This window comes from Papio anubis, chromosome 13 (genome assembly GCF_008728515.1).
Source record: "Papio anubis isolate 15944 chromosome 13, Panubis1.0, whole genome shotgun sequence".
Classification (NCBI taxonomy): Eukaryota; Metazoa; Chordata; class Mammalia; order Primates; family Cercopithecidae; genus Papio; species Papio anubis.
This window is the reverse complement of record NC_044988.1, coordinates 97,660,319-97,682,789: the sequence shown is the minus strand read 5'-3', so window position 1 is coordinate 97,682,789 and position 22,471 is coordinate 97,660,319. Positions and strand designations below refer to the sequence as shown.

Here is a 22,471-nt window from a genome sequence, read left to right as displayed (position 1 = left end):
GCAGGACCGCGGCGGCCGCAGGGAGGTCGGTTGGGAACAGGTCCTTCTGGAAGTCCCCCTCGATGCCCCCGCGGGATGGCTGACCCTTCCGGGCGGCAGACGGACCTTGGTCTTCGAGCCTTCCCTTCGCGATGCGGAGGACGCGGTTCGGAAGGTGTGTGCCGCCCAGGACCCCCTGGCACCTGGTCGCGCTCCGCAGCCACCCCCGCAGCGTGACTGGTGCACTGGGCGGACTCGGGTGGCGCGGCTCGTGGCGCCTGGACCTCCCGTCCCCCAGAGGGCGCTGCCCTGGCCGGCCCCGCCCATATTTGGGCCTTAGGAGCCCACAGGCCCCGGAGAAGCCGCGGGGAGGCCGGGAACCCGCGGGCCGGAGCCGCCCGGCCGGAGTGTGGGCGCTGGGCGGCCGGCCCACCCGTGGGGGCGACTTGAGCGTTGAGGGCGCGCGGGGAGGCGAGGTGCGGGGCTGGGAGCGGCGGGATCGTGGGGATCCGCGCGCGAGCTGGCTGTGTCTGCGGAGGAGGGGGCTGGCGGGGTGGGAGCGGGTGGAGTGGGGCTCGAGGAGGTGGCGATGGTGGGGAGAAGCCGTCCCACGGGGCTCAGGACCACGGTGATGGGGTTGGACGGGTGCCGATGTTATTGACACCCGAGGCCGGGAGAGGGTTGCGGTATTGAAAAGGGGGTGTGAGTGGGGAAGTGATGGGCGCAGAGAGAGGCTGAGGCTGAGTGTGGGAGGATGGAGCCGCCAGAAATGGAGAGAGGGAGGGATTTGAAGGAGGGGCTGTTGGCAGTGTCTGGGGGGCATTGGCAGTAGGGTGGTTGAATCTTGCCCCTGGCGGGATTGGAGGTAACTTGGAAGGATGGGCCAAGCGAGTGTGGCAGGCTCTTGGCAGGACTGGGAGTGCAGCTGTGAAAGCTCCTCGCGGGCCGTGGCTTCGGAGAGTAGCCGTGGATGGAAGGGGAGCAGGCCTGACCCATAGTGGGGACCCCTGGCCTTACTCTGCTTTCTGCCCCTAGCCATCATGTTCAACCAGCAGCAGCAGCAGCAGCTCCAGCAGTTACAGCAGCAGCAGCTCCAGCAGCAGCAATTGCAGCAGCAGCAGTTACTGCAGCTCCAGCAGCTGCTCCAGCAGTCCCCACCACAGGCCCCGTTGCCCATGACTGTGAGCCGGTGAGTTCCGCCTCTGGGGGCGATGGCTTCAGCCTTGCCACTCAGACCCATGTCTCGGAGGTCCCGATCCCCATCCTTTTTCCCAGTGCCATCTCCATTTGAGTCCTGGAGATCACCCGTTCCAACCCCAAGGGGTCCTCTGTCTACCACAGAGTGGGGCGGAGAATGGAGGTGAGAGGTCTCGGGGAAGAAGGAAAGTCTGACTTTTCAAATAACCCTCTGACACCCCCTCCCAACACACAGGGGCCTCCCCGCACAGCAGCCACAGCAGCCGCTTCTGAATCTCCAGGGCACCAACTCAGCCTCCCTCCTTAACGGCTCCATGCTGCAGAGAGCTTTGCTTTTACAGCAGTTGCAAGGTATGGATGGCCCCAGGCCTCTTCTCAGTCTCTTTTAGTGTAGCTCCCCAGCAGCCCATTGCACTAAGTCTCAACTCCACCCAGCAACCCTCAGAGGGAGCTATTCTTGGCATCCTAGTTCACTCATGAGGACACTGAGGCTCCAGGAGGTGAAAGTCCCTAAGCTGCTAATTTGAATGCAGATCTGTCTGATCACAGAGGTGTGTCCTTGGCGGCGGTGCTGGCTCTTTGGCTGGTACTCAGCACACTTCACTCACATTCAGATTAGATGCCATTTGACAGATGAGGAAGCTGAGAAGGGAAATCATTTGCCCTGCATCAGCAGTGGCTAAGCTGGGCCGACACCTGGGCGTCTTGACCATCCAGATATCTGAGTGGTTGTCTCTAGCCCTGTGCATTAAGCCTGTGGCTTTGTCTCAATTTCCCAATATGGAGAGCAGTCTCAGCTCTTCCTTCCAAGATGCTGCTCTTTTTTTTTTTTTTTTTTTGAGACAGAGTTTTGCTCTGTCACCCAGGCTGGAGTGCAATGGTGTGATCTTGGCTCACTGCAACCTCCGCCTCCTGCATCCGGTCCAAGCAATTCTCCTGCTTTAGCCTCCCGAGTAGCTGGGATTCCAGGTGCCCGCGACTACACCCAGCGAATATATATATATATATATATATTTTTTTTTTTTTTTTTTTTTTTTGAGACGGAGTCTCGCTCTGTCACCCAGGCTGGAGTGCAGTGGCTGGATCTCAGCTCACTGCAAGCTCTGCCTCCTGGGTTCACTCCATTCTCCTGCCTCAGCCTCCCGAGTAGCTGGGACTACAGGCACCTGCCACCTCGCCCGGCTAGTTTTTTGTATTTTTTAGTAGAGATGGGGTTTCACCGTGTTAGCCAGGATGGTCTCGATATCCTGACCTTGTGATCCGCCCGTCTCGGCCTCCCAAAGTGCTGGGATTATAGGCGTGAGCCACCGTGCCCAGACAATTTTTGTATTTTTAATAGAGATGGGGTTTCTCCATGTTGGCCAGGCTAGTCTTGAACTCTCGACCTCAGGTGATCCACCCGCCTTGGCCTCCCAAAGTGCTGGGATTATAGGTGTGAGCCACTGTGCCCAGCCAAGATGATGCTCCTGATTCTACTGATAACCCCCTAAAGAGAGGTACAACCACAATCCCATTTTACAGACAAAGAAACTGAGGCCCGGGGGGGGTCATGTGCCCAAGATTACATAACAAGTCGGTATTGATTAGATGGTGGTCACTCTGTGGACCTGTCAGGGCCACATGGGTGTGGACAGTCCTGGGAACTGACTTAAAAATGATAAGCAGGTAGGTAGGGAGAGAACCACACACAGGGACCTGCCACATCTACATATACATTTTCCTTTTCTTCTTTCCCGTTTAAAAAATTACAGTCTTCGGCCATGGGCTGTGGCTCACACCTGTAATCCCTGCACTTTGGGAGGCCAAGGTGGGAGGATCACATGAGTCTGGGAGTTTGAGAACAGCTTGGGCAACATAGTGAAACTCTGTCTCTATTAAAAATACAAAAATTAGGCCAGGCGCAGTGGCTCACACCCGTAATCCCAGCACTTTGGGAGGCCGAGGTGGGTGAATCACGAGGTCAGGAGATCAAGACCATCCTGGCTCACATGGTGAAACCCCGTCTCTACTAAAAATACAAAAATTAACTGAGTGTGATGATGTGTGCCTGTAGTCCCAGCTACTCAGGAGGCTGAGGCAGGAGAATTGCTTGAACCTGGGAGGTGGAGGTTGTATTGAGCCAAGATCACGCTCCAGCCCAGTGACAGAGCAAGACCCTGTCTCAAAAAAAGAAAAGAGAAAAATACAAAAATTAGCTGGGTGTGGTGGCGTGCGCCTGTAATCCCAGCTACTCAGGAGGCTGAGGCATGAGAATTGCTTGAACCCAGGAGGCGGAGGTTGCAGTGAGCCAACATTGCATCACTGCATTCCAGCCTGGGTGACAGAGCAAGACCCTGTCTCAAAAAAAGAAAACAAATCACACTCTTGGCCAGGTGCAGTGGCACATGCCTGTAATCCCAACTCTTTGGGAGGCCAAGGCAGGAGGTTTGTTTGAGGCCAGGAGTTCAAGATCAGCCTGGGCAACATAGCAAGACCCTTTCTCAAAAACAAACACAGAATAAAATCACACTCTTTTTTTTTTTTTTTTTTTTTTTTTGAGGCCAGTCTCGCTGTGGCATGAGCTGGAGTGCAGTGGCCGGATCTCAATCACTGCAAGCTCCGCCTCGAGGGTTTTATGCCACCATTCTCCTGCCTCAGCCTCGGTAGCTGGGACTACGAGCCCACCACCTCGCCGGCTAGTTTTTTTTGTATTTTTTTTTTTAGTAGAGAGGCGGGGTTTCACCCGTGTTAGCCAGGATGGTCTCGAACTCCTGACCGCCGTGATCCGCCCGTCTGGGCTCCCAAAGTGCTGGGATTACGAGCTGAGCACGCCCGACCAAAATCACACTCTTCAAAGTGGGGAAAAAGGGGCGGTGGTGGCTCAGCGCCAGCACTGAACGCCTGGCGTCAGAATCCGTTCATCCTGAAAGCTGAACAATCTCTAAACAAAAAAAACTAACCGGCGGCGTGGCACAGCGCCAGTCAGCTACTCGGGGCGGCTGAGCGCAGGCGTCGCCCGAACTCCAGGCCCGAGCTGAATCAGCCTGTACCTCCGGCTGGTAAACGAAGCGAACTCCCGTCTCAAAATAAATAAAATAAAATAAAAATAAAGTGGGGAAAAAAGGTTAAAAGTGGGGATAGGAAAACCCGCAGTGTCATCTGTTGACTCACTCACCACCTGAAGAAAACCACCAGTCAGCATATTTGTCTGTTTCATCCCATTTTTCTTCTAGGCACAGACTTGGGGATTTGTATCTGATGATGGCGATTGATATAAGTCCCAGGCTGTACCTTGTTTCTTTTTCACTGAATAGAATGGCTTGATCGTTTACCATAGGATTTCATCATCTGTGTTAAGATTATTTTTAATAACTGTTTAATATTGCACCAGAGGGCTATGCCTTTGTTTATCTAAACCTTCTTAGCTGTTTGGCTCTTTCCTTTTTTTTTTTTTTTTGCTTTTTTCTTTCTTTTGCTTTTTTTTATTTTTTGTTTTGTTTTGTTTTGGGTTTTTTTGTTTTGGTTTTTTTTTTTTTCTGTTTTAAGTAACCCTGGGATGAATATGATGTTTGAGAGTATTTTCTCACTGAGTCAGGGGGGATGGATGTTTTATGGCTCTTGATAAGTATTGCCAAATTGCTTTCCTAAAGGACTGGACCAGTTTGCAATGCCACCAGCCACGTATGACACTGCCGGTCTCACCATGCCCACGGCAACACTGGGTATTATATGCTTTTTATATATATATATAAACGTATATATACATATAATTAAGTTGGTTGGCAAAAAGAAGCTATGTCATGAATGTTTTAATTGACATTTCTTGGAGTGCTAGTGCAGTTGAACATTTTATATTTGTCTGTTGAACATTTTGTTTCTTTTTGTGACTTGTCCATGTCCTTTGTTCATTTTTCTTTTAGGTTGTTTCATCTTTTGTCTTACGGTTTTTAAGAGCTGGTTGGCTCTCTGCATATATGTATATATGTATTTGTTTCAAGTTAATGTTAATTGAACATTTACTATGTACCAGGCACATTTGTATATTTCACTGAATCCTCATAAAACATTGTGAGGCAGGTGCAATTATTATCCCCATTTTACAGATCAGGGAAATCAGGCTAAGCAGGGGGAACTGATTTGTTCAAGGTCACAGAGCTCGTACTGTAGAGTCTGGATTTGAACCCGGCACTCACAGCACAGCTGACCCATGCTTTAAGCTTTAACCACTGTGCTTCCCATCCCAGCACTGGGGCAAGAGTTCCAACTGCCTTTCATCCCTTAAATACTTCCCAAGCTCTGGGCCTCCCCTGAGGTGCAGAGCTGAGTTAGATGATGTGAAGCAGAAAGCAGACAAGGAGTTGGATGTGGTGACTCACATCTGTAATCCCGGCACTTTGGGAGGCGGAGGTGGGCGGATCACCGTGAGGTCAGGAGTTTGAGACCAGCCGGCCAACATGGTGAAATCCTGTCTCTACTAAAAATCCAAAAATTAGCCAGGCATGGTGGTGGGTGTCTATAGTCCCAGCTACTTGGGAGGCTGAGGCAGGAGAATCACATGAACCTGGGAGGTGGAGGTTGCAGTGAGCCAAGATTGCACCACTGCACTCCAGACTGGACAATAGAGCAAGAATCCCTCTCAAAAACAAAACAAAACAAAAAAAGCAGGCAAGGAAAGTATGTAGCTCGTCCTAGAACTGGAAGCTGGGGCCTTTGGGGACACAGTCTGCGAAGGTCTCTTGGAGGAGAGACACCTATAGGGAGGTCTGAAGGGTGAATGGGAGTCAGCGGGTATAACAGCCCAGGCAGAGGGAACAGCACATTCAAAGGCCCTGAGGCAGGATGTCTGAAGGACTGCACAGGGACATGTGACTGCAATATAGTGGGGACATGTGGGGAGAATGGCAAGAAAGGAGACTGGAAAGGTGGGAAGGGCCAGACCATGCAGTGAGGAATGGGCTTTGCTGCCCAGCAGCAGGGAGCTATGGAAGTGTTTGGGCAGAAGGGAGAGATGAACTTAGAATATGGTTTGAGAAAGATGACTGACTGCCGCCATCCTGTGCAAAAGCTGTGGCTGGAATTCAAGCAAAGGATCAAGCGGTTTTGGGAGGAGGCAGGGAGTGGGAGTGGGGATGGAGCAGGAAAGTCAGATTGGGAAGAGGCATAGGAGACAGAGTTGATAGGATCTGGGGATGGCTTGCATGGGATAGGGCAGAGAGAGGGAGGAATGAGGAAGACCCCAGAATCCTGGCTGGGGCAGTAGGTGGATGGCGGTGCCCCTCATAGAGACCCTGGGCAAGCTGCACCTCTGTCTCTGTTTTGTCATCGGGAGAAGTAACACCCACCCTGATACCTGCTGGGCCGAGGGACTGAGGCAGTGTGAGGAACGGGCTTAGCACAGTGCCTGGCTCATAGTTGCTGCTGATAAAGGGTAGCTGGTGGGGGTAGGGGTGGGTGTCCTGTTATCCCAGGGACCAGCCCTCCTGCTGATTCTCCCTATGGGCTGTGCTAAGTCTCTCAGCTACTCTATGGCAGACTCTAAAGCTTGCCTGAGGGTGAGCAGGGTTTTGGGGAATGCTAAAGGCAGCACCCCCACCCCTAGCTGGGGCAGAAAGCCTCCTTCACCACCAGTTGCCCAAGGTGAGACTGAGCCTGAGCTCTAGTCTCTTCCCTTCAGCTGCCCTTGGGTGGGAAGGTCTCTTTCAATTATCTGGGATGTTCCCATGATGCTCTGGGGCACTGACACCTGACCCTCCCTTCTGCTACCTGACCACAGTGTGACCCCTCTTCTCCTCACTTCTTGCCTGCAGGTAACCTCCGAGGCTACGGCATGGCATCCCCAGGCCTCGCAGCCCCCAGCCTGACAACCCCCAGCCTCACACCCCCCCAACTGGCCACTCCAAATTTGCAACAGTTCTTTCCCCAGGCCACTCGCCAGTCCTTGCTGGGACCTCCTCCTGTTGGGGTCCCCATGAACCCCTCCCAGTTCAACCTTTCAGGACGGAACCCCCAGAAACAGGCCCGGACCTCCTCCTCTACCACCCCCAATCGAAAGGTGAGTGATGGCTGGGGTGGGTCAGGTGGGGATGGGAGTGGGCGGGAGGGGACCCTGGGTGTCAGCCCCAGTGCCACCCGCTCTGGCTCAGCCTGGGCCTTCGAACAGGTCACACCCCCTTTATGCCTCAGTTTCCTCTCTCTGGCTCAGCCTGGGCCTTCGAACAGGTCACACTCCCTTTATGCCTCAGTTTCCTCATCTGTAAAATGAGGGGGCAGGAATGGACTTGTTTAGTGTTTCCCAAACTTCAAAGATTCTTGTATCACTGAAGGGATTTTTGCCATGCACAAATGCTACCATTTACTTAATGCTTCTCTTTTTGAGATAAAGTTTCGCTCTTGTTGCCCAGGCTGAAGTACAATGGTGGGATCTTGGCTCACTGAAACTTCCGTTTCCGGGTTCAAGCGATTCTCCTGCCTCAGCCTCCCGAGTAGCTGGGATTACAGGCATGTGCCACCCGAGTAGCTGGGATTACAGGCATGCGCCACCACGCCCGGCTAATTTTGTGTTTTTAGTAGAGATGGGGTTTCTCCATGTTGGTCAGGCTGGTCTCAAACTCCTGACCTCAGGTGATCCTCCCACCTCAGCCTCCCGAAGTGCTGGGATTACAGGCGTGAGCCACTGTGCCCAGCTTAATGTTTCTTTTAAAATTATCAGTGTGGCTGGGCCTGGGGTCTCATGCCTATAATCCCAGCACTCTAGGAGGACGTGGTGGGTGGATCACCTGAGGTCAGAGGTTTGAAACCAGCCTGGCTAATATGGCGAAACCCCTTCTATACTAAAAATACAAAAATGTCGCCGGGCATGGTGGTGCACGCCTGTAATCCTGACTACTCAGGAGGCGGAGGCAGAAGAATTGCTTGAACCCAGGAGGTGGAGGTTGCAGTGAGCCAAGATTGTACCACTGCACTCCAGCCTGGTGAACAAGAGTGAAACTCTGTCTCAAAAAATTAATAATTAAAAATAAAATTATCGGGGCATGATGGTGCATGCCTGTAATGCCAGCGACTTGGGAGGCTGAGGTGGGAGGTTTGCTTGAGGCCAGGAGTTAGAGGCTGCAGTGAATTACGATCATACTGCTGTACTCCAACCTGGGTGACAAAGTGAGACCCTGTTTCAAAAGAAAAAAAAAAAATAATAATAATTCAGCACTGCTCAGTAGAAATAAAATACAAGCCATATATGTAATTTAAAATTTTCTGGTATCCACCTTATAAAGTAAAAAGAAATGGGCTAAATTAATATTACTAACTTATTTAACCCAATCCCATGTGAAACTATTATTTCGACCTGTCATCAATATAAAAAATAAGACTTTTTACATTCCTTTTTTAAAAACTACGAAATCTTCACAATTTGGTGTGTTTCTGATACTGACCTCTCAATTCAGCCCGGCCAGTTTCAACTGCTCTCCCGAGGCTGTGGGGCGACTGTGTGGGAGAGCATGGCTTTGAAACGAGTGAACTTCCTTTCTGTTACATTTGTTTTGAAAGGAAACATATCGTAACCTGACATTCTAAAAACTATCTTTTTTTTTTTTTTTTTTTTTTTTTTTTTTTGAGACGGAGTCTCGCTCTGCTGCCCAGGCTGGAGTGCAGTGGCCGGATCTCAGCTCACTGCAAGCTCCGCCTCCCGGGTTCACGCCATTCTCCTGTCTCAGCCTCCCGAGTAGTTGGGACTACAGGCGCCCGCCACCGCGCCCGACTATTTTTTTGTATTTTTAGTAGAGACGGGGTTTCACCGTGTTAGCCAGGATGGTCTCGATCTCCTGACCTCGTGATCCGCCCGTCTCGGCCTCCCAAAGTGCTGGGATTACAGGCTTGAGCCACCGCGCCCGGCCTCTAAAAACTATCTAAGTTAATTGCCATTCACAGAAGTATAAGAAATTGCTGGGTGCAGTGGCTCACGCCTGTAATCCCAACACTTTGGGAGGCTGAGGAGGGCAGATCGTTTGAGGTCAGGAGTTCGAGACCAGCCTGGCCAACATGGTGAAACCCCGTCTCTACTAAAAACACAAAAATTAGCTGGGCCCTAGTGGCGGGTGCCTGTAATCCCAGCTACTCAGGAAGGCTGAGGTAGGAGAATCGCTTGAACCTGGAAGACAGAGGCTGCAGTCAGCCGAGATCATGCACTGCAGCCTGGGCAACAGAGTGAGACTCCGTCTCAGACAAACAAAGAAACAAACAAACAATAGGAAATGTAACTGGGGTAGAACAATGCTATAAAATCCTAAGCTATGTGCTGTTGCCGGGGCTATAGTTTCCAGCCCGCAGCCCCCTGGCTCCTTATGTGTTTGAGAGGTGTTTACCTTTTTCCTGGCATAAGCAGGAGATCTGCAAAGGGCTCACCTCCTCCCTAGACTGTCCTGTCCCTGAAGGTCCCCGCAGCTCCTCCCTCACACACTGCTCCTGGGTGCATTCCAGGGCAGGGGCAACGCCACTTCTGGAGGTGATGCCTTTTCCTCCAGCGAGTGGCCCCGCCTCCAACCTTATCACAGATCTGGTCTAGTGTCTAACCTGTCCTGCCCTCATTTTTTCACGTATGGAAAAACCCAGGCTCAGAGATTGGGGTGGGGTTGGTCCTGAGTCTCACAGCTGTCGAGGTGGACCCAGAGCCCAGGCCTCCTGACTCTCAGGCTGGTGCCTGTGTCGTGCAGGGTGACAGCTGGGTAGTTTCTGAAGGGCAGAATCCTGATATGTCCAGACTGCCATTCCCTGCTCAGTGCTCATTCCTTGGGCTTAGCAGGAGGGAAGGAGGGAGGGAGGGAGGCTGCAGGCTTCTGGTGGCCTCCTGGGGTGCCCTGGAACTGGCCAGAGAGAGCTGTGTGTTCATTTAGCAGACATCTGGAAGTCCCTGCAGGGGACTCCCTGGTGCAGATGACGTATCTGGCCTGGCCCTCCCTGAGGTCTTGGACAGGAATGGGGAGGGCGGTGAGAGATATTAATGCAAATAATGCTCCAACCAATTAATTAAGACTGTGGAGGCCGGGTGTGACAACTCGTGCTAGCACTATGGAAGGCCAAGGCAGGAGGATCACTTGAGCCCAGGAGTTCGAGACCAGCCTGGGAAACACAGTGACTCTATGAAAGAAGAAGAAGAAAAAAAAGAATACAGAAATGCCACGAAAAGGAAGTGGGTTCTGAACCCATTCTGGAGTCAGGAGGGCTTCCTGCGAGAGGCTCTAAGTGAAAGCCTGGGGTCAGGGACGGGCCTGGGGCTTGACCAGAGAGAAGGCCAAGGGAGATAAGCAGAGAGGGCTGGTTGCCAGGGCATGGCCGGGGCAGGGAGTGTGCAGAGGCCAGGTTGTGCAGGGAAGGGGTGGGTGTGCAGAGGGTTTTCAGGCTTGGCGTAGGGCATGCACCAGGGCTGCGGGAAGCCATGGGAGGGCTTTAAGCCTGAAAGAAGAGACGTGATCAGGTTTGCATTTTAGAAGGACCCCATTGGGCCAGGTGCGGTGGCTCATGCCTGTAATCCCAGCACTTTGGGAGGCCGAGGCGGGCAGATCATCTGAGGTCAGGAGTTTGAGACCAGCCTGGCCAACATGGTGAATCCCCAACTCTACTAAAAATACAAAAATTAGGCAGATGTGGTGGTACGTGCCTGTAATCCCAGCTACTTGGGAGGCTAAGGCAGGAGAATCGCTTGAACCCAGGAGGCGGAGGTTGCAGGATTGTGCTATTGCATTCCAGCCTGGGCCACAAGAGTGAAACTCTGTCTCAAAAAAAAAAAAAAAAAAAAAAAAAGAAGGACCCCACTGGCTACTTCGTGGAAAACTGGGTTGGAAGTCAGGTCAGGAGGTAGCATCGTGGCCAGGAGAAGGCTTCGTGTCCTCCAAACCTGGGTTTATTTAACAGACAACTAGGTAGAGTCTCCTAGACACCACTGCCGGGACATTTTTACTAAGATCATCCACTCGGCAGCTCTGGGGCCAGGCCCACCAGAGGTCCTTGGGGCCTATCATCCCCTGGAGGATGGGGGCAGCTGCCCTTGGGCAAGGGGGTACTGATAGGGGTGGGTATCGGATGTCAACGTAATTTCTGAAAGGAAGCAGGATTCTTCTTCTCAGACAATGCCTGTGGAAGACAAGTCAGACCCCCCAGAGGGGTCTGAGGAAGCCGCAGAACCCGGGATGGACACACCAGAAGGTGAGGGAGGGAGGCTGCTGGCCCTTCAGAGGGACATGGATGGGGCGGGGCCGGTGGGCGGGTCAGCAGGTGATAGAGGCAAGTGTGGGAGGCTGGGGTTCTTGGTGGGAAGGTGGGAAGCCCAGGCCCTATCTCATGGAGGTCAGAGATGCTCTCCCCAACATCTGAGTTCCCTCGCTCATGCCTCCATTCCAGACCAAGATTTACCACCCTGCCCAGAGGACATCGCGAAGGAAAAATGCACTGCAGCACCTGAGCCTGAGCCTTGCGAGGTGTCCGAGCCGCCAGCCAAGAGGTTGAGGAGGTAACTGATGCTGAAGACCTGACCTGGGCCTGGGTGCCCTGCAAAGGCAGGGGTGGCAGTGGCAGTGGCAGTGGCAGAGGGGGTTCCCCAGCCTGTAAGTGGTAGAGCCAGCATTAGAAACTGAGTCTTGGGCTGCATGCGGTAGCTCACACCTGTAATCCCGGCACTTTGGGAGGCTGAGGTGGGTGGATCACCTGCAGTCGGGAGTTTGAGACCAGCCTGACCAACATGGAGAAACCCCTTCTCTACTAAAAATACAAAATTAGCCGGGTGTGGTGGTGCATACCTGTAATCCCAGCTACTCAGGAGGCTGAGGCAGGAGAATTGCTTGAACCCAGGAGGCGGAGGTTGCAATAAACCAAGATCGTGCCATTGTACTCCAGCCTGGGCAACAAGAGCTAAACTCCATCTCAGAAAAAAAAAAAAAAAAAAACAAATAACAACAACAACAAAAACAAAAAAGAAACAGTCTTGGGCTGGGCATGGTGGCTCATACCTGTAATCCCAGGTTTCACCACATTGGCTAGGCTGGTCTCGAACTCCTGACCTCAAATGATCCACCTGCCTCAGCCTCCCAAAACGCTGGGATTACAGATGGGAGCCACCATGCTTGGCCTAGTTTTGGCCTTCCTTGGGAGCCCCTGGGGCCTCTTTGAAGACATGACTGGGATTTTCTTTTGATCCTTCCTAGCTCAGAAGAACCCACAGAGAAGGAACCTCCAGGGCAGCTACAGGCGAAGGCCCAGCCACAGGCCCGAATGACAGTACCAAAACAGACACAGACACCAGACCTGCTGCCTGAGCCCCTGGAAGCCCAAGTGCTGCCACGATTCCAGCCACGGGTCCTGCAGATCCAGGCCCAGGTGCAGTCACAGACTCAGCCACGGATACCACCCACAGACGCCCAGGTGCAGCCAAAGCTGCAGAAGCAGGCACAAACACAGACCTCTCCCGAGCACTTAGTGCTGCAACAGAAGCAGGTGCAGCCACAGCTGCAGCAGGAGGCAGAGCCACAGAAGCAGATGCAGCCACAGGTACAGCCACAGGCACATTCACAGGCCCCAAGGCAGGTGCAGCTGCAGCAGGAGGCAGAGCTGCAGAAGCGGCTGCAGCCCCAGGCACGTTCACAGCCCCCAAGGCAGGTGCACCTGCAGCTGCAGAAGCAGGCCCAGACACAGACGTATCCACAGGTCCACACACAAGCACAGCCAAGGGTCCAGCCACAGGAGCAGCCTCCAGCGCAGGTGCCAGTACAGCCACCAGAGCAAACCCATGAGCAGCCTCAGACCCAGCCACAGGTGTCGGTGCTGGCTCCAGAGCAAACACCGGTTGTGGTTCATGTCTGCGGGTTGGAGATGCCACCTGATGCAGTAGAAGCTGGTGGAGGTAAGTGAGCACTGGCTTCCAGCTGGTCTGGTGACGGGACAGCTCTGCCCAGACCCTTCATTCCTCCCCTGACTGGGTGCTGCCTGGGACTGATGGCTAGGCCCGGAACCCAGGTCCAGGGTCATCCATGCTGGGGGCCTCAAGGTTCTGGCTGCAGACGGAGAAAGCAGCTCTTGGGCCTGGGGTGGGAGATGCACTCTGGGAAACAGAGCACATCTGTCATTTCAGGCATGGAAAAGACCTTGCCGGAGCCTGTGGGCACCCAAGTCAGCATGGAAGAGATCCAGAAGGAGTCGGCCAGTGGCCTAGATGTGGGAGAATGTGAAAACAGAGCGAGAGAGATGCCAGGGGTGGGTAGAGGCCCTGATGTGGCAGTGTGAGGGCCACAGAGCCCAGCAGGGTGGGATGGCCTCTTTCTGCCCCAGGCCACCTCAGGGCCTCCTTGTGTTTCCCCCGCTGTGAAATGGGATGACAGCCCTCTGCCTAGGATGGGGGGACAGACCAGGCTGGGCTTGACAGTGGTCTGCATGGGACCTTCTTGCTGTTGTGCTGTCTTCACATCCATCCCTTCCAGCCTGCCCATCCCCAAGCAAGATGCCCAGTCTTGCATGGGTAATGTTGCCCTCATGGAGAGAGCACAGAGTGGAAGCCTCTCTGTGGGGTTTGGGTCCCAGCTCTGCATAACTGTGGGCAAACTCTTTCCCTTCTATGAGTCTGTTTCCCCATCTGTCATACAAGGGGTGGGACGGGTGGTACTTTAGGCCGACCTGGGTACGCATCCTGACTGCAGTGCTTTCTAGCTGTGTAAGCTGGGGTGGTCACCTAACAGCTCAGAGCCTCAGTTTCCCCATCGTCAGGAAGATCTGATGAGACAATGTTGGTAGATGTCGAATGCTGGGCTGGGCCACTGTAAGTACACAGTTGGTAGAAGCTCAGTTTCTACTCCCCATGCAGGTATGGGGCGCTGGGGGCTCCCTGAAGGTCACCATTCTGCAGAGCAGTGACAGCCGGGCCTTTAGCACTGTACCCCTGACACCTGTGCCCCGCCCCAGTGACTCTGCCTCCTCCACCCCTGCAGCTACCAGCACTCCCTCAAAGCAGGCCCTCCAGTTCTTCTGCTACATCTGCAAGGCCAGCTGCTCCAGCCAGCAGGTACTGATACAGGAGATAAGGGCGGGGAGGGGTGGGGCTTGCGTGGAGTGCGCAGCCTGCCCTCCCAAGGCTGCCTCAGGCTGCACTGGGCCCTGCCTCCAGCAGCCATGCATTTGCTTGGGAAACATTTCCTGACCAGCCAAGAATGCAGGTTTTGGTGGTTTTGTTTTTTTGTTTTTTGTTTCGAGACAGGGTCTTACTCTGTCTCCCAGGTTGGAATGCAGTGGCATCATCTCAGCTCACTGCAGCCTCTACCTCTTGGGCTCAAGCAGGTTTTTAGAGTCAGGCAGACCTGGTTCGTATCGGCTCTGAGTAGCTGGGGGACCTTGGAAAGCGAATTCCACCCCGTGCCTATTTCCTCTTGCATCAGACAAAGGAAAGTTTAGGGTCCGGCACGGTGGCTCACGCCTGTAATCCCAGCACTTTGGAAGGCCGAGGTGGGCGGATCACGAGGTCAGGAGTTTGAGACCAGCCTGACCAACATGGTGAAACCCCATCTCTACTAAAAATATGTAGTGGCGTGCGTCTGTAATCCTAGCTACTCAGGAGGCTGAGGCAGGAGAATCTAGGAGGCAGAGGTTGCAGTGAGCTGAGATCATGCCACTGTACTCCAGCCTGGGTGACAGAGCAAGACTCTGTCTCAAAAAAAAAAAAAAAAGAAAGAAAGAAAGAAACGTTTAGAATCTACCTCACTGGGTGGTTCTGGGGAGTCACCAACGTGACATTGGAGTCCTGAGCGCAGGCCTGGCCCAAAGTGAGTGTAGCAGTAATCATGATCGCATTGTACTTGTATTATTACTACTCTTGTGCTGTGAGCTGTGTTACTCTGTGCCTCACCTGGCACAGCCTTGGAGACCTGGATGCTAACCAGGCTGCTCCTTGTCTTTGAGGCACTCACACATTCTCTGGGAGGGGCAGAAGCTTGGGCTGGCGTGTGCCCTGTGTCTCAGTTTATCGTGCCTGCTCCAGCCTACACAAGAGAGAAATGTGTGGTGAGAGAAATGGGCTCACAGTGAAGAGGTTGGGATCTGCCTCCCGAGGCCCCAGCCTTGCCCACTGTTCCGGGCTCACACCCCAGGCCCATCCCTCACTCCCTCCTGCTGCAGGAGTTCCAGAACCACATGTCGGAGCCTCAGCACCAGCAGCGGCTAGGGGAGATCCAGCACATGAGCCAAGCCTGCCTCCTGTCCCTGCTGCCCGTGCCCCGGGATGTCCTGGAGACAGAGGATGAGTGAGTCGGGGATCGTGGAAGCTCTGCGTTGCGGGGAGGCGGTCTCGTCAGCCAGGGCCTGAATCTGCCGTCTGCAGGGTCTACACCTTTGGGTTAAGCATTGCCGCCGCCAGCCAGGCCTCCTCACACTGTTAACTGTGTGACCTTGAACCTCAGTTTTCCCTGCCTGTAACATGGCTTGGTGAGGGATATAGTACAGGAATTCATGACAGTCTCTTAAGATTCCCTCTAGACAGAGACAGTGTGACCATCCCTGTGGGAGAGGACAGGTTGTGGCACAGACCCCTGACCCCTGCGGCACGTGTGCTGACCCCGCTGTGGGGTGACAAGGCTGAGGATCAGGTTCTTTTGTGGTTGGAGGTTAGGGCTTCCCTGTGTCTCCCCCTTTCATTGTCATGGGGGCCTGTTTAATCAGAAACTTCAGCCCTCCTGGGATCTGGAACTAGACTGGGGCGGGAAGGCCTGGCGGGCAGCCAGAGGTGCTTTCAGGACTCTGTGGGCAGTTGTAAAGGTGTGCAAGGGCTGGGACGTGTCATCTCAGCAGCAGGACCATGTTAGCTAGGGCAACAGCTGGGACACAGGCTCTGTCTCATGAGACAGCTGCTTCTCAGCTCCAGATCTCTTAGTTTTAAGAAGAATCCAGAAATCCAGGTTTGTATGTGAAATCTCCCAATTTCAAAATGTTAACAGCTAGTTCAGAATTGAAACAAAACAAACCCTATGGAGGGCAAATCAAACACTTTCATAGGCTGGACGGTCCCTTGAGTCAGTGGTCACGGGCTCTGTCCTGATTTTACAGAGGTCACGATTGGAAGCTTCCAGGTGGGGCTGAGGGGACAGGAAGGGCTCTTGGTGACCTCCACTTGCCTGCAGCCTGTGTCTCTGTTAGCTGTTTCTCACGTTGAGAAGAGTTTCCTTGAGTGGTTTTCTACTTGGGTGAAATAATCATAAACACAGGAGAATGATGACTCACCAAGACGTTCTTTGCTATTAGTATCATGGTAAAAAAAAAGCTAACGGGAAATGATCTAAAATACTCAAAAGTAGGGGATTGGTTAGATGGTGAAAAAGCCCGCCCAGCTCATGGAACAATGAACAAATAGGATAACTGGGGAATTTATAATAATGTGGAAAGGTGATGCAATGTCAGAGTAAAACAGGATTCAAAATTGCATCTGCAGAATGAAGTTGTTTGTATAAAAATAGATCTTGTGACACAGAAGGAAACTAAAAAGACATACTTAGCACAAGCTGTTAACAAACTTCAGGTGTCGGGGATTTATCAAACCCTCTCCCAATGATCTCTCTCCATGAAGTCTTCTCTTGAATCCTACTTGGCCCCGAGGCCATGAAGAACATTATGGTCAGGTGCAGTGGCTCAGGCTTGTAATTCTAGCACTCTGGGAAGCTGACGTGGGCAGATCACCTGAGGTCAGGAGTTCAAGACCAGCCTGGCCAACATGGTGGAACCCCCTTCTCTACTAAAAATACAGAGTTGGCTGGGTATGGTGGTGCGTGCCTGTGATCCCAGCTACTTGGGAGGCTGAGGCAGAATTGCTTGAACCCGGGGGCGGAGGTTGCAGTGAGCTGAGATCACACCACTGCACTCCAACCTGGGTGACAGAGTGAGATTCCATCTCAAAAACAACAACAAAAATGTAAAAAGTCCCTCCAGTCCCTACCTACGACACCTCACCTTGGTCCCCAACACAAAGACATCAATACTGTCCTCCTGCATCAGTGGCGGTTCTTTGCGGTTGTAAGTGACAAAAATTCTAATTTCTGTAAGACAGAAATTAGCTTGAGCAAAAAGGAGCAACGTTTCTGGCTTAGGTAAGTGGGAAGGCAAGATATACAGCAGGACCCAGGGGATACCATTTCTTAGAGAGGCTCCATCTCTTACTACAGTGGGCACCAGGTACCCACAGCCCCAGCCTCCCTGCACAGTGACCTCCAAGGAAGGGCAGTCACCTGTGTCTGCAGTAGCAGAACAGTTTCTAGGGGAAATGCTGGTTAATTTGGTTGTGGTCATGTGCACGTTTCTGAAGCAATCCCCTGGCCAGGGATGGGGCGTTCTGACTGGCTAGGCCTAGGCAGGCCAGCTCTACCCAAATCACATGGAAATACATTTCCCCATAGAAGGCAGGGGGGGTGTTCCCAGGAATGGGGCTGAAGGCTGGATCCCAATACCCTAGCTGGGGGGGTGCCCGTCTCTTTCCTCCTCAAAGCCCATAGGGCAGGTGCTGTGAAATAAGCCCTTGCCATTTCTTTTCTTTTTTTTTTCTTGAGACAGTCACACTGTGTCACCCAGGCTAGAGTGTAGTGGCATGATCATGGCTCACTGCAACCTCTGCTTCCGGGTTCAAGCAATTCTCGTGCCTCAGCCTCCCAAGTAGCTGGGATTACAGGCATGCCACCATGCCTGGCTAATTTTTGTATTTTTAGTAGAGTGGGGGTTTCACCACATTGCCCCAGGCTGGTCTCGAACTGCTGGCCTCATGTGATCCCCCAATCTTGGCCTTTTTTTTTTTTTTTTTTTGAGACGGAGTCTTGCTCTGTTGCTCAGGCTGGAGTGCAGTGGTGCGATCTCGGCTCACTGCAAACTCCGCCTCCTGAGTTCATGCCATTCTCCTGCCTTAGCCTCCCGAGTAGCTGGGACTACAGGCACCCACCACCATGCCCGGCGAATTTTTTGTATTTTTAGTAGAGATGGGGTTTCTCCATGTTAGCCAGGATGATCTTGATCTCCTGACCTCGTGATCTGCCTGCCTTGGCCTCCCAAAGTGCTGGGATTACAGGTGTGAGCCACCATGTGCGGCCTTTGGCCATTTCTGGGCAGCCTCAGACATGACACTGGCACAAGGTGTCCACCTGTTTGATGACCATGTTCTCTCCCCACCCCCTTTCTTCATTTATTGTGTTTTTCTCTCACAGAGATCAAAATGCACATTAAAAAAATAGAGCCAGACTGGCATGGTGGCTCACACCTATAATCCCAGCACTTTGGGAGGCTGAGGTGGGGGTATTGCTTGAGTTTAGGAGTCCAAGACCAGCCCATCCTGAGACCTGTGCCTCTACAAACTATAAAAAATTAGCCAGGCCTGGTGGCATGCACTTGTAGTCCCAGCTACTTAGGAGGCTGAGGTGGGAGAACTGCTTGAGCCCAGGAGGTGGAGGCTGCAGTGAGCCTTGATCATGCCACTGCACTCCAGCCTGGATGACAGTGCGAGACTCCATCTCTTTAAAAAAAAAAAAAAGCAAACTTTACAAAACTGTGTTTAAAAGGAATATTCCACAGCAGTGCAAGCTGCTTTAAAGTGATTTTGTTGCTTGCAGCAGTATTAAGAAGATTTTACTGAGGACAGTAAGTGTCCCTAAATCCTAAAACCTAAAACCTGGTACTCTCACTGTGTGGCTGATGTGCCTTTTTTGACTAAAAAAATTTTTTTTCTGATTATAAAAATAATTCGCTCATTATATAATGTTTTGAAAATACAAGGACACAGACACACAAGAAGATAAAAATCACCCATAATCCCATTACCCAGAGATAAACACTGCTTACATTTTGACCTAGTTCTTCTTGTGATCCTTTCTGGATTTATACAATCTTTAAAAATAAAAATCAGATTCATGGCCGGGCGCGGTGGCTCAAGCCTGTAATCCCAGCACTTTGGGAGGCCGAGGCGGGTGGATCACAAGGTCAGGATATCGAGACTATCCTGGCTAACATGGTGAAACCCGTCTCTACTAAAAATACAAAAACAGCGGTATGATGGCGCTGAATCAACTGGGAGGCTGGTAGGGAGAATGCGTGAACCAGTGAACTGCAGTGAGCGAGATAGCCACTGCACTCTAGCCTGGGAGACCGTCTCAAAAAAATAAAAATAAAAATAAAAAAAAAAAAATAAAAAAAATAAAAATTAAATTAAAAAAAAAATCAGATTCATGCTACATGATAGCAGAACACTTTCTGTCTCTAAGCAGCCCTCCCCAGTAGAGCTCTTACAGTGCTTTCTCAGTGGACCCAGGGGGGTTATGTACTAAAATTTATGAAAAATTGTATACTTGCATATTTTTATAGAGAGTCATATTACCACTGATTCAGATACTTTTAGACGAGTCTGCGGCTCTGTAAGCCAGGCTGGAGTGCGGTGGCGAATCAGCTCCGCCATTCTCCGCCTCGGCCTCGGTATGGGACTGGCGCCGCCACCGGCGAACGCTGTGAGGTCACCACATGTTAACCAGGATGTCTCGATCTCCCAACTGCGTCACCGCGCAAATCAAAAATGCTGAGATGACAACCACAGCATCTTTTTTTTTTTTGAGACAGAGTCTTTGCTGTTGCCCAGACTGGAGTGCGGTGGCGATCTTGGCTCACTGCAACCTCCGTCTCCACCACCGTGCTGTTTTATGTGTAGAGACAAGATCTCCTTTATGTTGCTAGGCTGGTCTTGGACACAGATGGCGATCCTCCTGCCTCAGCCTCCCCAAAGTGCTGGGATTATGGGCATGGTAGTACTGTGCCCTGGCCTTTTATTTATTTGTTATTTATTTTGGAACCCGGTGTCTTGTGTTGCCCCAGCTAGAGTGCAATGGCACAGTCATGGTTCACTGCAGCCTCCACCTCCTGGGCTCAAGCAATCCTCCCACCTCAGCTTCTGAGTAGCTAGGACTATAGGCATGTGCCACCAAATCCAGCTAATGTTTTTTATGTTTCATAGAGATGGGGTCTTGCTATGTTGCTCAGGTTGGTCTCAAACTCCTGGGCGCAAGCAGTCCTCCTGCCTTGAGGACTGGGTTTACAGGTGTGAGCCATTGTGCCTGGCCTCCCTTTTTTAAAGTGTTTGGTTTTTATTTTTATGCCCGACTCTCTGGTAGTTCAGCTAGAATTCATTTTCAAGTAAGGTGGAAGGTGGAAGCAGAAGGCCTTTCTTCTCCAAGTAGACAACAAATTGTTCTGACATAACTTGTTGTATAATCTATGCTTTTCAATACCAATTTATCAGAAGCTGAATTCTGTTTTTTGAGATGAGGGTCTCACTCTGTCACCCAGGTTGGAGTGCAGTGGCACTATCTTAGTTCACTGCAACTTCTGCTTCCCAGGCTGAAGCAATTGTCCCACCCCAGCCTCCTGAGTATCTGGGACCACAGGTGCATAAGCCACCATGCCTGGCTAATTTTTTGTATTTTTGCTAGAGAAGGGGTTTCGCCATGTTGCCCAGGCTGGCAAAGCTGAATTCTTACCAATATTTGAACCTGGTTAGGACTTTCCATTCTTTCCCATTGATACACTGTCAGGATGTACATCACACTACACAGTTTTATCTATTGTAGCTTGTGGTTTTCATTTTAAAGGTTGGCATCCCCAGTGCTTCATTCCCCTTCCCCCTAAAGTTTCCTGGGTTATTTCTGCTTAAGTACTCATCTAGATGAACCTCAGAACCGGTGTGTGTTTTTTTATTTTTATTTTTATTTTATTTATTTATTTTTTTGAGACGGAGTCTCACTCTGTCGTCCAGGCTGGAGTGCAGTGGCGCGATCTCAGCTCACTGCAAGCTCCGCCTCCCGGGTTAACGCCATTCTCCTGCCTCAGCCTCCCGAGTAGCTGGGACTACAGGCGCCCGCCACCTCACCCAGCTAGTTTTTTGTATTTTTAGTAGAGACGGGGTTTCACCGTGTTAGCCAGGATGGTCTCGATCTCCTGACCTCGTGATCCGCCCGCCTCGGCCTCCCAAAGTGCTGGGATTACAGGCTTGAGCCACCGCGCCCGGCCCAGAACCGGTTAAGCTTCCCTAAGAGATCCTGTGTGAATTGCTATTGGAATGGCATTACACTTATGGAGCACTCTCAGACAGCTGCTGTCTTTCTGGCTTCACATTGTACTTGCTTTGGCTGTTGTCATTCAGGGAGCCTCCACCAAGGCGCTGGTGTAACACCTGCCAGCTCTACTACGTGGGGGACCTGATCCAACACCGCAGGACACAGGACCACAAGGTAGGAGGGCCTGCACGCTGCAGAGGCACCCGCACTGCTGTCTCCAAGCGGAGGCCAGGCAACACAGAGCCCCAGGAGGAAAGTAAACGTTCTTCTTTGTCCCTGTACCCGCATAACCCACAATGCAGTTCTGGATGAGTCAGTCTTGTTTCTTCTTCGGGCTTCAGGTTCCCCATCTGTCCAGTGTAGGCCAGGCACCATCTCACCCTGCCATTCAGCCATGGGGCTCACGGGTTATTTGGGCAGCTGCCCTCTCTCTCGTCTTCTCTCTGTGTCTGTCCTGTCTCTGTGTTGCCATCTGCCATCGCATCTCTCAGCCACCCACACCACGAAGAGATGTGTTTGCCCACGTTCCAGTGCAGGGGTGGAGCACAGCCCAGCTTGTTACAGATATGGTGGGCCTGCCCAGGGGAGGTGAGCTCTTGCCGGGCCCTGCCTGGGTGCTAGTCAGGGGGCTTGCACCTGGGGACACTGCTTGGTCGGCCTGCCTTTTTCCAGATCGCCAAACAATCCTTGCGACCATTCTGCACCGTTTGCAACCGCTACTTCAAAACCCCTCGCAAGTTTGTGGAGCACGTGAAGTCCCAGGGTCATAAGGACAAAGCCAAGGAGGTAACCCGAGCTCCCTCAGAGGACATGGGCCCAGAGAGGTACAGAGCCTTGGCCAAGGCCATGCAGCAAGCTGAGGTTTTTCCCAGCCCAAACTCACAGCAGGTCTGGAGGGATCGAGACTCTCAGGGGAGGGGTGGGGTGGGTAGGGCATGGCCCCTTGGCTGTTCAGAGCTGACCTGAGCCCCTTGCCTGCTCCCTGGGCAGCTGAAGTCACTTGAGAAGGAGATTGCTGGCCAAGATGAGGACCACTTCATTACAGTGGACGCTGTGGGTTGCTTTGAGGGTGATGAAGAGGAAGAGGATGATGAGGATGAAGAAGAGATCGAGGTTGAGGAGGAACTCTGCAAGCAGGTGCTCGGGGGAGGGTGTGGGAGGCCGGCTCCGTGCTGGATTCCCAGCCCAGAACAGACCTCATCCCACCTCCCGGAGGCCAGACA

The 22,471-nt window shown here is 52.3% G+C and overlaps 1 protein-coding gene across 14 annotated transcripts in view; it reads left to right on the top strand.

Annotated features, from left to right (window-relative positions):
- Positions 1-22,471, top strand: part of CIZ1 (CDKN1A interacting zinc finger protein 1) — a 29,873-nt gene continuing 7,402 nt past the window's right edge. For 2 of the 14 annotated variants that reach the window (XM_017949974.3, XM_031654550.1), the window contains exons 1-14: positions 1-154; positions 1,015-1,168; positions 1,412-1,527; positions 4,806-4,877; positions 6,963-7,207; positions 11,259-11,352; positions 11,548-11,656; positions 12,348-13,042; positions 13,271-13,392; positions 13,997-14,194; positions 15,301-15,425; positions 21,335-21,422; positions 21,921-22,034; positions 22,239-22,385. In XM_017949974.3, coding sequence (XP_017805463.2) covers positions 76-154; positions 1,015-1,168; positions 1,412-1,527; positions 4,806-4,877; positions 6,963-7,207; positions 11,259-11,352; positions 11,548-11,656; positions 12,348-13,042; positions 13,271-13,392; positions 13,997-14,194; positions 15,301-15,425; positions 21,335-21,422; positions 21,921-22,034; positions 22,239-22,385 — 2,358 coding nt within the window. In that variant the 5' untranslated portion in view covers positions 1-75. Of the gene's footprint in view, positions 155-302; positions 456-573; positions 666-723; positions 1,169-1,411; positions 1,528-4,805; positions 4,878-6,962; positions 7,208-11,258; positions 11,353-11,547; positions 11,657-12,347; positions 13,043-13,270; positions 13,393-13,996; positions 14,195-15,300; positions 15,426-21,334; positions 21,423-21,739; positions 21,818-21,920; positions 22,035-22,238; positions 22,386-22,471 lie in introns of those variants that run through there. The other 12 variants (XM_031654556.1, XM_009189093.4, XM_009189095.4 and 9 more) reach the window with 12 other exon arrangements.